General features: G+C 44.5%; 1 protein-coding gene across 50 annotated transcripts in view; it reads right to left on the reverse strand.

The window, feature by feature from the left end:
- The window catches only part of PTPRA (protein tyrosine phosphatase receptor type A), a 173045-nt gene that overhangs the window by 5346 nt on the left and 153046 nt on the right, over positions 1-14653 (reverse strand). For 45 of the 50 annotated variants that reach the window (XM_081558975.1, XM_081559006.1, XM_081558994.1 and 42 more), the window contains 9 exons: positions 14099-14135; positions 9883-9980; positions 8475-8594; positions 7489-7655; positions 6862-6997; positions 6040-6189; positions 4782-4875; positions 4387-4463; positions 3763-3897 (listed from right to left, as the gene is read on the reverse strand). In XM_081558975.1, the coding sequence (XP_081415101.1) occupies positions 3763-3897; positions 4387-4463; positions 4782-4875; positions 6040-6189; positions 6862-6997; positions 7489-7655; positions 8475-8594; positions 9883-9980; positions 14099-14135 (1014 nt within the window). Of the gene's footprint in view, positions 1-3762; positions 3898-4386; positions 4464-4781; positions 4876-6039; positions 6190-6861; positions 6998-7482; positions 7656-8474; positions 8595-9882; positions 9981-14098; positions 14136-14653 lie in introns of all 50 variants that reach the window. The other 5 variants (XM_081558981.1, XM_081558965.1, XM_081558982.1 and 2 more) reach the window with 1 other exon arrangement.

Raw genomic sequence — 14653 nt, forward strand, 5'->3', positions numbered from 1 at the left:
AAGGAAGCTCAAAGAGGATTTTAAAACAAGGAATGATATATTTAGATTTATATTTTCAAAAAGATTGCTAGCCTCCATGTGGAAAAGTGACTAAAAGGGTATGGGAATGGGAGCAGGCAGACTGGCTGCCAGGCTACTTGAGTGATGCAGGAGAGAGATGATGGTCTAAATTGGGGTGACAGGAGTTACACTGAAGAAAAGTGTCAGCCTATGTCAGGACTCTGCGACAGACTGGTTGTGGAGAGTGAGAAAAGGAGAGGAATAAAGCTAACTCCTAGACTTCTGATATGAGCATCTGGGTGAAAGGTGGTACAATGTACTGAGATGGATAAGGATGGCATGAACCAGTATGAAGGAAAGAAGGAAACCAAATTTTATTTGGAGCATATAAAGTTTGAGATTCTTAACAGACACCCGTGAGAAGATATCACATAGCTATGTGGTCAACAACTGGGAATGGTGGTAGTTTAGTCGCTAAGTCATGTCTGGCTCTTGCAACCCCATGGACTATAGCCTGCCAGGCTGCTCTGTCCATAGGATTTTTCTAGGCAAGAGTACTAGAGTGGGTTGCCATTTCCTTCTCCAGGGGATCTTTCCAATCAAGGGATTGAATCCAAACAACTGGGAAGGTGGGGGGTAACTGGGCTAGAGACATAGATGTGAGAGTTCCTGGCATATAGATAGTATTTAAAGGCACAAACTGGATGAGATCCCAAGGAATAGTGTGTCAAAAGAGAACAAAAGTGTGTTAAGGCCTCAGTGTTGGACACTCCAATAATTAGAGGTCATTCAGAGGAGGAGGAAGTCACAAAAGAAATGACAAAGGAGCTGCCAGGCCAGTAAGTACAGGAGTGACATCATGGAAGTCAAGGGAAAAAAGTGTTCTGAGGAGGAAGGAGCGTGTGTTGGCGTACAAAGGAACTGCTACAAAGGAACAAGAAAGACAAGAAAAGAGAAATAACTTTTGGATTGTCAAGATGGCAGTCACTGGTGACCCTGACTGAAGTACTTCCCAGAGGAGTCAAGCCTAGAAGGGTGAGGAAGCTGAGAAGCTGAAAGACAAGGGTAGATGGATCACCCACATACAAACATTTGCCTCCAAGAACAGAGACAGGAATAGGAACCAAAAAAGGGGCAGCAAGCCAGGTGTTGGAGTCATCACTGGATGAGACATCAGAAATGAGGAGTCGGTATTCAAGTCTAGTAGATGAATGCTTGGAAACTGGGGTTTCATCTAAGATTTACATTGTCAGGGTATGGACTCTAGGTACTGGAATCCCCAAAGAAGTGGAAACAGAGAAGCTTTTCAGTCTTTTCTCCTGCTGTCTTTGTTTACCTTCCTTCCACTATATAGCACTAAGTCTCTTGCTATGGTCTGGGGCTGGCAGCAGTGATGGAGATACAGAGCTTTGTGGGCTGGGGTCTGATGTGATCATGTTTTATTGTCTCTCTGGAAAAGTAGAATGTGTCCTTGGGTTGAGTTGACCCATGCAGAAACTGCTAGGACTGCTCGGCTTACTCTGATCATGGTCCAAGCTGCAGCAGATGAGGGAACTCAGGCCTTACCAAACATCTTGGTGGACCATTATTAAAATGATGGAGAAAAATAAAACAGGGAGAAGAGAACTTTTGGTTTTAATTCCTTTGGAATTTTAATACATACAGAATTTACATTTTTGGATCAGTTTTTTTCTCTGGGAATTTAAACTGGGGGTGGGGAGTGGTCTTAAAGGAGACACTCTTCACTGTCTCATTTAGGCTTACTGTGTTAATATCTCTGGGAGCTATACCTGACAAGACGAATGGGAGGTGGAACACAAAGTAAAATTTTCTCTTAGAGGCTGGTAAAGAATATTACTATAACCTGTACTGATCCATTTCAGAAGCTTCTGTCTCACTGGCCCTAAGACAGAGCATAAGGCACAGTGCTAGTAGGCAGAAGGGAATGGGCCGCACCCCCTGAGACCAGTGTGTACATGTCCCCTCTCTCCCCACCTCTACCCATAAGAAATGTTTCCTGCCTCTCTGTCCTGTACTCTTACTAGGTCTGCTTCAAGGATGGAAAATCTGACTAGACAGAGTCTGAGGTATTCACTGGGCCACTTTTTATTACGGGGCAGTGGATTGAGAATGTGCTCGTCACTCCAGCATTTTCTGCCTACTCTTTGGATCTGACTGTTACAGATCCAGGGGGCAGAAATGTGGATGGAACCACATGTAGGTCCCTATTTGTACATTCCATCACAGCTTATCAGAGAGGGCCAGGATACTGCACCTCATTCCTGACAATAAAGGAGCTCATCCCCCAACTGGCCTCTGTTACGCAGGTGTACACTTCCCCCAAATATCTCACCTCATCAGTATTGTTATTAATGATAGAGGAAGATGGAAGATCTATTATGTACGTCTGTTGATTAGGCACATCACACAAATCCAGGATGAAAAATCACTCAAATTTAAATGATTAAATTTGAAAAAAATCTTGACAAATCAGAACATCAGGGTAATCAGATATGAAGCCTGTATCAAGGTTAAAATAAACAAACTGTCCAAATACAGAGTGGGAATGATGTGGTTTGGAACAATTAACATAAAAAATGTGTTTAAATCCCCGCTCCCCAGTCCCAGTTCAGTCCAGCAGCATCCCTGCAGCAGGTTCCCCTCTGCTTTTGGCTTGTTCATTTCTAATCTGTCCTTCTAACTGCAGCCAGAGGGATTCTAAAAAACTTACAAATCTGAGACTGTCACGGGTTCTTAAACTGCATTACAAAATTCCAACTCTTCACTCTGGCTTAGAAGGACCTTCTCCCCAGGGCCCTTGCTGGCCTCTTCTGCTTGTTCTCTCGATTCTGCCCACTGTTAAGGCATCACGAAGCACCCATTTACTGCACTGTCATCCACAGCAAAGAGAGTGTGAACATAATAAGCACTATCTGAACACAGACTGGGCTACTCTGTAACACTGAGAGAGGTGGGGTGGGAAGTGGACAGAGAAAGGCGACCCCTGAGATTGAACGTACTCAGCAGAGGCTGCAAAGTTCTGATTCAGGAATGGTGTTTGAGATTTTCTACGCTGAATGTGAGCTGGCCTAGGGGCCTCTAAGGTCCCTTTATATTCTGAGTTCACTGACAATTCTAATTTTTAATTGATTCAGGGCTTTTTTAAAAAGATTTTCTTGTTACTGACTCTTAACTTTTAAGTTTCTTGCTTTTGGAAAAAGAAAAAAAGCATGTGGTATATAAACAGGTCAGCAAATGTGCTATGGATCTAGCTGTTGGATATATACGAAGAAACTATAATATTAATTTATTCTCCATCATCAATTAAAAAATAAGTTTCTTGTTTTTATTTCTCAAATTCTATTGTTTTCTTTTGGGCAGTCAACAAAGAGGCGATCCATCTCCCCATCAGTCTTCTAGTTAATTTCTCTGGCTTGGATGGCTCCTTAAGGGACTTCACACAAGTTCTGATGGAGCTGCAGTCTGACTCTGTATCCCTCATCTTGCTAGCTCTGCTCTGCTCGTGGAGATGCGGTGTAGAGGGTATAAAGCTAGGCTTGGGGAGACCATATTTAGATGAGAAGTGAGAGGTTTGGGAATTGAATGGAAGCTCAGACCAGTCCTGAGAGAAGCTGAGTGTTCAGATACCAAGAGGCTGGGCAATGGCTATTTTATTAATTTAAATCAAAGAAAAAACCTCTTAGCTCTGCCCCGCCCCTCCTTGTCTCTTGTTTCCCATAGCCCAGGATCTTCTGAACTCACCTGACCTCTCTCCTCCAGTTCTGTTAGCATCACGATAGAGCAAGATTTCCACTCCCAAATCATTCGCCAGAAGTCCTCAATTGTGTGGGACAGGGGGCCCTGGCTGGCGATGTAGGAGTCCTTCTGCCGGTACCCCTATAAAGACCAGGTCAATGTGAGATGAGATGTGAGTAAGATGGTATGATCAAGGAGGGGCTAGTAGAGAAGACAGGCTACTGGGCTGGGGAGGGGACTGCCTAGAGGCAAACAAATCCCAGGCAGAGCTCCTCTTTGGCCAAGGACCAAATCTTGGATGGCACACTGGTTTCCTTGTATGAGGGTGAGGGAAGTGGGGCTGGGGCTAGGATGGAGAGCAGGAATGGGAAGGCCCAGAGATTAGTGTTTTTAGCCTTTGGTCTGTGCTGTGAACTTTTCCTTCCAGCTCTTACATTGGTGTTTACCCTCTGGTACCCAACCTTCTACTCTTGAGGGGCCTGACAGACCTAGTGCCCAGGAAGGGTATCAGTCCTGCATTTGATGACTGACTCAAAGACCATCCTTTCAAGCAGTGGGAGGGCAGCACTGCAAGGCCCAGCTCAATCTCCATGAAGTGTTGGGAGCTCAGGGGACACTGCCACAACTTACATCAATGAAGGATGCGTTCACGTAGTCTGTGTTCTCCTCACCCCTCTTAACTGGAATGATCACTCTGTTGAATTCATCTGCAAGAAGGACAGCAGCTTATGGCTCCCCAGCATCACCTGTCCTCTCCTCCCTTCTTTCCATCTATCCCCACCTCTCCTCAAGCTCTGGGCAGATATAATTCCAGCTGGGTAACAACATGCCTATTCCCAGCCCAGGAGGCAGAAAACTTTGGCTTTCATGCTCTTTGCAAAAGCCACTGAAGAACTGGGAGCAATAAGAGACAATGCCATTATTCTTGTCTCCAAGCTGATCATTAACTAGTACAGAAGACGGTTGAAGGGTTAAGGGAAAGGGGGATGGGCATTAAGGCTTTGGGTTTGGGAGAGGGCTCTTACATGGAATGATCTGTAAAACCCTATTCTTCTTCATGTTGGCTGGAAGGTTTCCGGTCCGCATCTTGTCATTCTGGATTTTGATCGATGTTAATTTCTGAATTGGGAAGGGGAAGGGAAAACATTACTGGTCTCAGTAACTGAACTTGACAAGATTATGTCTGTCACTGGACCTGCTCCAGGCCACACTGGCTGCACACTGCTCTTCTCATCAGAGACCTGACCTCCATTTCCACATGTGCTTATCAGAACATTGTTTTTTCAACTTTAAGAACAGAGAATAAGACAAGAACGTCTGGGAAACACTGCTTTCCTGGCCCCTGTGGACCACTCTGGGATTTCACTTTATGATCCTGGAGCAAGGAATCTAGTGTGCCCTTCCTCCCTCCCTCCCTGCTGTCATAGTCCCAGAGGCTGTCTTACATTCTTTAGAAAAAACTTATTAAAATGTGTATCTTCCCTTCTCCTGATTCCAAGGTTTCTTCCTGATCTTTGCTACTCAAAGTGCATAAACCAGCAGCATCAGCCTCATCTTGTCAAATATGCAGAATCTCAGGCCCCAACTCAGAGTTGCTGAAGCAGAGCACTGAGGTAACCTCTTAGTTTCAGCAGTGCTTATGGAAAGTGGTCCTCTCCATCCCAACTCAGAAATCTCTTGCTTCTGGGAGCTCTTTTATTGCTGAGAGTATGACACATCCCATAAGTGTGTTTAGAACCACTGTCTCTTCACATACGGCAGGGTCAGCAACCTATGGCCTATGAGCCAAGATGGTCTACTGATTGTAAACGAGGTTTTAGGGAAACACTGCCATGTTCATTTGTTTACATGGCATCTGTGGTTGCTTTTGTGCTAAAACGGCCATGTTAAGTAGTTGTGAATAGACCATATGGCAAAAAAAAAAAAAAAAAAAAGACCATATGGCCTGCAAAGCCAAAAATATTTATTCTGCAGAAAAAGTTTGCTCCTGCTGTACATTGTAATTACCTGGGAGTGGGAGCTGGGGGACTTTAAAAAAAATATACCACTGCCTGTTTTTGTTTCCTCATCTACTCTCTAAATGCAACCCAAGTGATTCTAACATGCAGGATTGAGAATGACTAGGGTATGAGTAACGGGCCACAGACACACCTCCTTAACTATCCACATGCCTTGAAAGAGGATTTACCATTTGTTGGTAAATTCAAAAGGAGTCAAGCATTCTGTATTCCGTAGGTCACACAGATCCTTCATTCTGAAAAAGACAGTTCAGCTCCAACTCACCTTAAACTCCTCCTCTAGTCCATTGTTGCTGGTCCCTGGGATTTTGTTATAAATTTTCTGCAGATGTGTTTCTAGAGAGGTGACTTCCAGTTCTGTATCCCCATATAGATAATGCTCCAGAAGGGCTTGGTATATGAAGACGTATTGCATCTGAAATATGGATGATGCAGAGTTCCCAGTTACACACTGATGGTGCCGGAGCACTCCCTCCCACACTCCTGTTTCACTTCAGTCCACTTCTTTGATCCCAGCAGAGATAAAATGATTTGCTCTTGTCCAAATTCAAGGAGGCAGGACTCAAAATGCCTGAGTCCCTCTGGGGGTACTTAAACTTGGGAGGGAGAGTCCTACTCTGATACTCTCCTGGAGAGAAGGACAAATCCAATCCATTCATTCATCCATATCCAGAGCACAGATGGATAGACTGAGGGGCTGTCAAATCCCAGTGACACATAAAGCCCATGCCAGCCCCTCTCCCAGTGCTGTGCCCTCTGCACCCCATTCCCTAACCACAGAGTTGATCACACTGCTGCTCCTGGACCTGGCTGAGCTGTGTCACCACTCTGTGGCAACGGCTCTTCCCTCAGGACCTGTTCCATATCCTTAGGGCCTAGTGCAAATGACATCTGCCACCTTCTTGACTCCCAGAGGGCACACCCTTCTCTGTGTTCCATGTTCTTTTACTACATAATTTATAAGGCCCTTTGTCACACTGTATGATGATCATTTATAACAGCCTGGGAGATTGAGTAATCCATGAGGTAGGTAGACGTTTTGGTCCTAATATGCCCCCTACCTTTGTTTCACACACAAACCACTCACATCTGTTTGCACCATCTGGCAGCGTTGTGCCCGGATCCGGCTCACAAAGCCATAAACGTCCACTTTCCGCTCTGTATGCATCATGTCCAGCATGGCATCAATGACGACAAAGGTACCTGTACGTCCTACACCCGCACTGTGGCCAGAGAGCAGGAGTATTACTGGGATGGCTAGCATGCCTTGGGGAAACACAAAGGGAAGGGGCAGCACAGGGTAGAGCTCTTTCTTCAAGCCTTTACATTCTAATTCTGTATAAAGCAGAGCTGGGACTCTCATGGAACCATCAACCCCACTGTATTGTGAACTCCTTACCTTGAGTTATCAGGACCAGGGACACTCAGAATGGTCTGCAGAGTCCACGTACACAAGGCAGCACTCAACTTAACTTACTGGCTTCATAACAGTGGTCCCCTCACCCCCAATCTTGGAGGACTGCCCTTCCCTTCCTTCAAGTGCTTTCCACCCAGCACCAAAACTTGAAGAGTCTCTCTGGCTGCTGCTCTGGGGCCCAGGTAGTTCATCTGCTCTGTGCCAGCCTCCTCAGCCAGGGCTCCTATGCCTTCCCTGCTTTCAGTGTGGGAACAGAATGTGGTATGAGTGGGGAGCCAAGGGTCAGGCCACACTGACCTGCAGTGTACCACGATGGCGCCTGCATACTGAGGGTTACAGGCCTTCACCTTCTTAAGGAACTTCAGCATGCCAATCGGTGTGAAAGGCACCCCAAAATCTGGCCAGCTGGTAAAGTGGAACTGAGTGATGAGGCGCGGTGGCTTTCTGTTGGTCACATCGCCCACCTGTGAATTGAACAGATCTTGTGTGTTGGCCCTGATACCCTGGGGTAGGGCAGCACCAGGGGAAGGAGGGTGAGACTGAAGGGGCCAGGGCCAGCTGTAGCTGTCACTGACAATGGGGAAGTGAAGAGTAATAAACTTTTTAAGAAAATAATTACCCTCCAATTAAAAATAAATAAATAAATAAATAAAAAGAAAAGTTTTAACCATTGACAGAGAACCTTCCCAGGAACCCCATGGGTTAGTCAAAGCTGTTACTATTATTCATTCCTACTGACATGGAATGTGAAACCCAGAAAAGTTAAATGACCTGGTTATGCTCCCAGGATTAGTAAAAGGCAAGGTCAGAACTAAAGTGCAGCTCTCCTAATTCTTGGTAAGCTCTCTTTTCACAGCAGCACACTGCCCTCAGCTGAAGGCAAACTTTGCTCAAGCCTCCAGGGTCACTGAGGGGTCAGGAGCAGGGCCCACATCCTTGATGTCAGGAGTCTTTGGGGTAAGAAAGAAGGAGATGAGTCAAGTACCCAGAAGATTACACTACCTCCTGACGCACCCAGTTCATACCTAAGATGACCAAACTCCACCTCAGTAATACTTTTTCTCCCAGTCATGAAAATATTCCTCCCTTGGCTTTGACCAAAAGCGGAAAAAAAGAAAGATAAATCCTGAGAGCCTAGATCTCTGATTTCAGAGTCCAAACATACTGCATGCTCAGTGATTCCTGACCACCCTGAGTAAGAGGGGGATGACCCAGCCTGTCCTGCCCTCTTAATGGTCAGCAGATCTTAAATGAGAACCAAGAAAGGAGGTAGGAGACAGTACCTGTTGAATGCAGAACTTCCGTACTGTGTAGTCCACCAGCACGGTCACATCCTCTACTGACACACGGATATTCCCGTAAGTCCAGCAGCCTTGGTCTGGCCAGTACTGGGCACACTTACACTGGAAAAGAACAGACAAGCATCCACCTGACTTCAGGCCTCCCACCCCTAGCAGATGCAAAGGGCCTTAAAGGAAAGGACCACAAAAGCCCAGATTGAAATCCTCAGAAAGCCTTCTGGCCTCTTCTCTCACCTCCGTCAGCTGCAGACTTTCCCTTTTTTTCTTTGGCTGCGCCATGCAGCTTGCAGGATCTCAGCTCCCCGACCAGAGACTGAACACAGGCCACAGCAGTGAAAGCCCGGAATCCTAATCACTATGCTGGCAAGAAACTCCCTGTTCTTTTTTTAAGTTCTTCAGTTTCCATCCCATTTAGCACAATCTCTTAACTTAGGCATAGCCCCAGCCATGTATTTCCTCTCTTTCCCATCTCTAGTCTCTCAATTCAGGGCAAATCGGAAGCCATTTTATGTATAAAATCTGTACTTCCACAATATTCCAGGTCATGTTCTAAAGTCAAGTCCACTGATCCCCTGGAAAGAGCAAGCTGTTATGAGGAAGTCACTAGGATGGATTGATACAGACTATAAACTTGCCATGAGAGGCCCAAGGCCTTCTCTGGGGATTAGGCCTTGAACAGCTCCAAAGAGCCACAGGTAGGGCTGGAGGAAACAAACTTCAAGTCCAGCTCTAAAGCTAACCTTCCTAAGCTGATCAACACACCCAACAGCCCAGTGTGGGTATCAGGTTGGCTCTAGCGCCATCCTGGAGAGAGACTGTCATGAATTGGGATTCCTCTCTGGGGCCTGATCCAGGACTCAGGATTGGTGCTGGTTGTGGCCCAGTGATGGAGCTGACTAGGCATGGACTTAGCAGTCACAGAAAGAAAAGGGCCAGTCAAAAGGCTTGCCTGAAGGATCAGGTCGAGGGCTCACATTTCCTTGGGCCCAAACAGCTCCCTCTGCTGACTCGGGAGGAGGGACAGAAAGAAAACAAAAGCAAGAAACCCAGGGGAGTAAGGGACAAGAGAAGCCAGGGGAGAAAAGTCTCACTGAGGCTTTTCCTTGGCTAAAGGTCCAAGTCTTTCTTCTAAGATGTTTTGGATCTAAGGTGAGTTGTTTGGTTACCAGACACAGGGCATGCCCTAGGAATATCCCTCAGATCATCGAAGGCTTCCAGGCCACAGGAAAATGAAATGCGCATACTGGCCTGGATTTTGTCTGGATGAATGACTGGCACAGAAGCCAAAAAAGGTGGACACCCTAGGCTCAAACACAGAGCACACAAAAAAGCAGTCCCTCTGTTCGTCATGTCTGTATCAGAGGCCATTCTATCTAATTTCTCCACTCACCTCCTTTCTCTCCTTCAGATTGGTCACCATGACAATAGTGGCTGTGTTTTGTTCCCAGATCATCCTCCAGAAATCATTCACCGTTTCTTCCTTTGGTCCTACAATAACCAACAGCAAAGATGAGAACACAGAGCAAGAGGAAGAAAGATGCTGGGAAATTAGGAACATTCATTCCTGATTTTTGGAAGTCTGTGCCCACATGTCCCCAGTTAAATATAGAATCCATCTACCCATCCACCCACCTACTAACTGAACATTTCCACCATGTATGTGTCAGGCACTTCAATAGGAAGTGAAGTGGGGGTGTGAGGTTGTCAAAATAAAAAGAGAACACGTACAATGTTTCCCAAGGATACTATAGTTGAGGATTAGGAATCATGACTCCTACTGAGTTAAGGGCAAGATAGTGAGCTAGCTATGTGCTTTATATCTCATTTACTCCTTCTTACCATGCTGTGAGGTGGGTATTGTTAGTGAGACAGGTTGCGTAAACTGCTTAGGCTGAGATTTAAAATTTACTTCCTGTACAGCTTTTTCCAGAAAGCCACTAAAAGGGCATAAAGAAAGAAAAAAGTGGGATCTAATATAGGACAGAGACTAACAGAATCCCCAGGGTACTGGAAAAGGGAAGGCTCAGGATAATTACTCTGCTAGAGGCTAAAGGGCAATCAACCCAGAATGGAATGAAAGAAGGTTCTAGAAGGATCCCAAGAGAAAAACTTAAAAAAATTAAACCTCATGTATCTGAGGGTACCGAGAAAAATATGTATTTCTAGCAAAGAGTTTGGAAGGAAAAAAAATCAGCGCTAGGTATATACAAAATTAAGTGAATAAGGAAAAAAGGTAATTATTAACACTTGGGAAAGAATAAAGCCAAAAATTGTATTCAAAAAACAAAACAAAACAAAACCATATAATACCATGTGCTTCAGCTGTGAATAACATTGGCATAGTAATAAGAATGTAAGTAACAAGTATTATGTTCACTCCAAACTGTGATTTAACTCTACTGGGAGAATAAGGAAAAGGAACACGTCTGAGTGTGATGTAGTTTGTAAGATTAAGTAAGTTATGTAATAATATAATAGGGGTTCCCAGGTGGCGCTACTGGTAAAGAATCCTCCTGCCAATGCAGGAGACATAAGAGATTCGGGTTGGATCCCTGGGTGGGGAAGATCCCCTGGAGGAGAACACAGCAACTCACTCCAGGATTTTTGCCTGGAGAATCCCATGGACAGAGGAGCCTGGCGGGCTACAGTCCTCGGGGTTGCAAAGAGTCAGACATGACTGAGCTATTCAACAGCAGCAGCAGCATGCACATTAGTATAAGAAGAAGTAAACAGATAAAAATGGTTGAATTAGACTAAAAAGGTGAAGATAAAATTTTGAGGGGAGAACTTGTTTCTATAGATCTTGTAATACTTTTTTTTGACTTTCTTCAAGAAATTTTGTACTCCCTTTGGTAAAAAGAAAAATATTAAGAAGAGAAACAAATCATGTCAGAAGTGGACACATGCCAGAAAGATGTACAGAGGGAAATTGTTTCACTGCCTGGTAAGGTTAGGAAAAATCTCCTGGAGAAGGTGACATCTGAGCCATATGTTAGGACAGATAAAGCAGACTTGAGTTTAGAAAGGAGGCATAGGGAGAAGAGGCACTCCAGGCAGAGGTGCGGGGGGCTAACAGTGTGAGACACACACGGTCTGAGGGTGAGCTCACTGTGTCAGCGGTGTGGAGGAGAGAAGACAAAGCTAGAAAGATAGATGAGGTACCAGAATCTGAAGAGCTGGAGGCCAGCTCTTTACAAAAGCTTGTTTTATAGATAATGAAAAATCATTATAGGATGTTCATGAGTCTGACAGAAGTTTTACATTAAGAAAGGTCATTCTGGTGGAAGAAATGCAAGGAACAAAGCTAAGGCCTACAGGGATCAATCAGTGAGCTACTGCAACAGAACTGGAAGAGCTGAGAGCAAGGTCGCATGTCAGAGAAGGCCAATTCTGGAGATAGAAACCGGAGGACTAATCATATTTAAAGCAAGGGACAGGTAGGACATCTGGATGATCCTAAATGAGGCTTGGCCATTAGGTCTCCAAAGAAGTTATGAGAAAAAGCAGCTCTGGGGCTGAGAAAGTCACATTTCAGCTTCTGATGTTGAATCTAAAGAGTTTGTGAGAGTGTTCAAGTGGAGGGGCACAAAGTTAGTTTGAAAATGTGGCTCCAGAGCTCAAGAGAGGCAGCAGCCAGTCAAACAGAGGTGGGTATGAGATGAGGTCTCTCAAAGAGGGGGTGGGGGTGGTGAGTAAAGAATGGGTAAAGAATTCTGTGTAAACACAGAATGCTGGGGATCTTTGAGCATTATTCAAGTTCAGACAGAACAAAAAGCCAAGGAGGCAGAAGAATGAACAGAAATGTGCCATGAAAGACAAGAATGGAATTTCAAAGAAGTAGCCATCTACAATTTTCAAGAGAAACTATATTTAAGACACAGAAAGAAGAATAACAGCTAGAGAGAGATTACTTAGAAAAGTGAGAAAATCAAGAGAACAGAATGTCTGGAAATAACAGAGTTTCAAGGAGAGTGAAGTTCTGTGAAGTTCAAGAGGGAGGTCTGAGAAAAGCCCCACAAGGAAATCAAAGGTGACTTTAAGAAATATTTTAGCATCAAAAAGGCCCCATGACAAACAGAGGAAGAGTCTGTATGTGGTTGTTGGTGCCAAAATCACTGAGTAGGTGGTAGCTGAGCCGGGCCTTGGAGAGCGGCTCTGAATTGACAGATGGCTACAGAGAGAGGGAAGTAGGGCTTGGTTAGGCAAGGACCAGTCCTTGGTGGGAGACTGCAAGAGCAAGGAGGATATAAGGCTTTTCCTGACCACTCCACCTTATTTTACCTCTATCCCTATTTTATCATGCTCACAGTACTGTCCAACAGAACTTTAGGTGATGATGGAAATGTTTCATATCTGCACTAATATGGTAGTCTCTAGTCACTGTGACTAGTGTGACTGAGGAACTGAATTTAAAATTTCATTTAATTTTAATTATTTTATTTTGGCTGTACCACATGGCTTGCAGGATCATAGTTCCCCGACCAGGGATTGAACCCATGTCCTTAGCAGTGAAAGAGTACAGTCCTAACCACTAGACTGCCAGGGAACTCCCTAAAATCTTGTTTTAAATAGCCACTTGTGGCTAGTAACTACTGTATTGAACAGAATAGCCACTTACCAAAGTTTCTGTTTATTTTGCTATAAATTATTCTCTAGTGGTAAAGAACCCGCCTGCCAATGCAGGAGACTTAAGAGATGTGGGTTCGATCCATGGGTCAGGAAGATCCCCTGGAGAAGGAAGTAGCAACCCATTCCAGTATTCTTGCCTGGAGAATTCCATGGACAGAGGAGCCTGGGGGGCTACAGTCTACAGGGTGGCACAGAATAGGACATGACTGAAGCGATTTAGCACAGCACGGCATCCTCTACCAACTAAAGGCTCCTTAAAGGCAGAGACCATACTCTATTTTATTCCTGTACATATTCCCATCACCTAGGCCAGTGTGTGGAACATAATAAATGGTCAGTAAATATTTGTTGAATGATTAATTAAATGGGTTTTGATGGACCATAATAACATCAGTTACTTTACAGTGCTGCAAACATCAAGATATTTTTTGCTAGGATTCTAAAGGTGAGGACACTTATTATAACTTTAGGCTGTGGAAATGTGTACAGACCATGTATAGCACATTGGGTCCCTGATTTGAGGGTTTTTAGACCACTTATCTGTGAATAATAGTAGAACTCGGGCCCATGAGTGGGAGGAGGAGATGAGTCAGCCTGAACCTGTGGGTCTCCAATCCTCTTTAGAGACTAAATCCAAATTCAAATTCTGAGCGGCCTGGTTTGAACCTAAGCTTCCCAAAGGGCCCCAAGACAGAGAACCTCACTCGACTGTGTTGTGTGTATGTGTGTGTGTGTGTAGTGTTCTACAGTATTTATTATGTACATATAAAAAAGAATTTATTTCAAAGGACCCCTGGACACTAAGTCATCAAGATGAAGCCTCTTAGTTACAAACTTGCAAGGTAGATTGCTTTTCTTTCAGGTGGTAATAATTAAAGAAAAGCTAATACATTCTGTGTAATCTATTTAGCATTTGGAAGAAAAAACCAAAGCCCATTCATGGTTAAACCCAAGAGTGAAAAATTATCTTATTTTACCTTGTGCAGCAATGAATTTGTTCTTTTCCTGGTAGCCCTGGGAGTGGGGTGGGGGGAAACAGAGGAGAAAAAGAAAGTGAAAACCCCAAAATGGATAAGAATGAAATTCTCCAGACTCCCAACCAGTTTACAAAGCCTCCCTTGTGAAAAAGGTCCAGGCAATTAACAAGAATTTCCATTCTAGAAATTTTCAAGGTATTGATGTTTGAAACAACATCAAGCTTTGGATGTTGTTGTTCAGTTGCTAAGTCATGTCCGACTCTTTGCAACCTCATAGACTGCAGCATGCCAGGCTCCTCTGTCCTCCACTATCTCCCGGAGTTTGCTCAAACTCATGTCCATTGAGTTGGTGATGCTATCTAACCATCTAATCCTCTGGCGCCCCTTCTCCTTTTGCTTTCAATCTTTCCCAGAATCAGGGTCTTTTCCAATGAGTCGGCTCTTCGCATCACATGGCCAAAGGATTGGAGTTTCAGTATCAGTCCTTCAAATGAATATCCAGGATTGATTTTCTTTAGGATTGACTGGTTTGATCTCCATGCAGTCCAAGGGACT

The sequence above is a fragment of the Giraffa tippelskirchi genome, chromosome 13 (assembly GCF_054371585.1).
Source record: "Giraffa tippelskirchi isolate mGirTip1 chromosome 13, T2T-mGirTip1v1.2.pri, whole genome shotgun sequence".
Taxonomy (NCBI): Eukaryota; Metazoa; Chordata; class Mammalia; order Artiodactyla; family Giraffidae; genus Giraffa; species Giraffa tippelskirchi.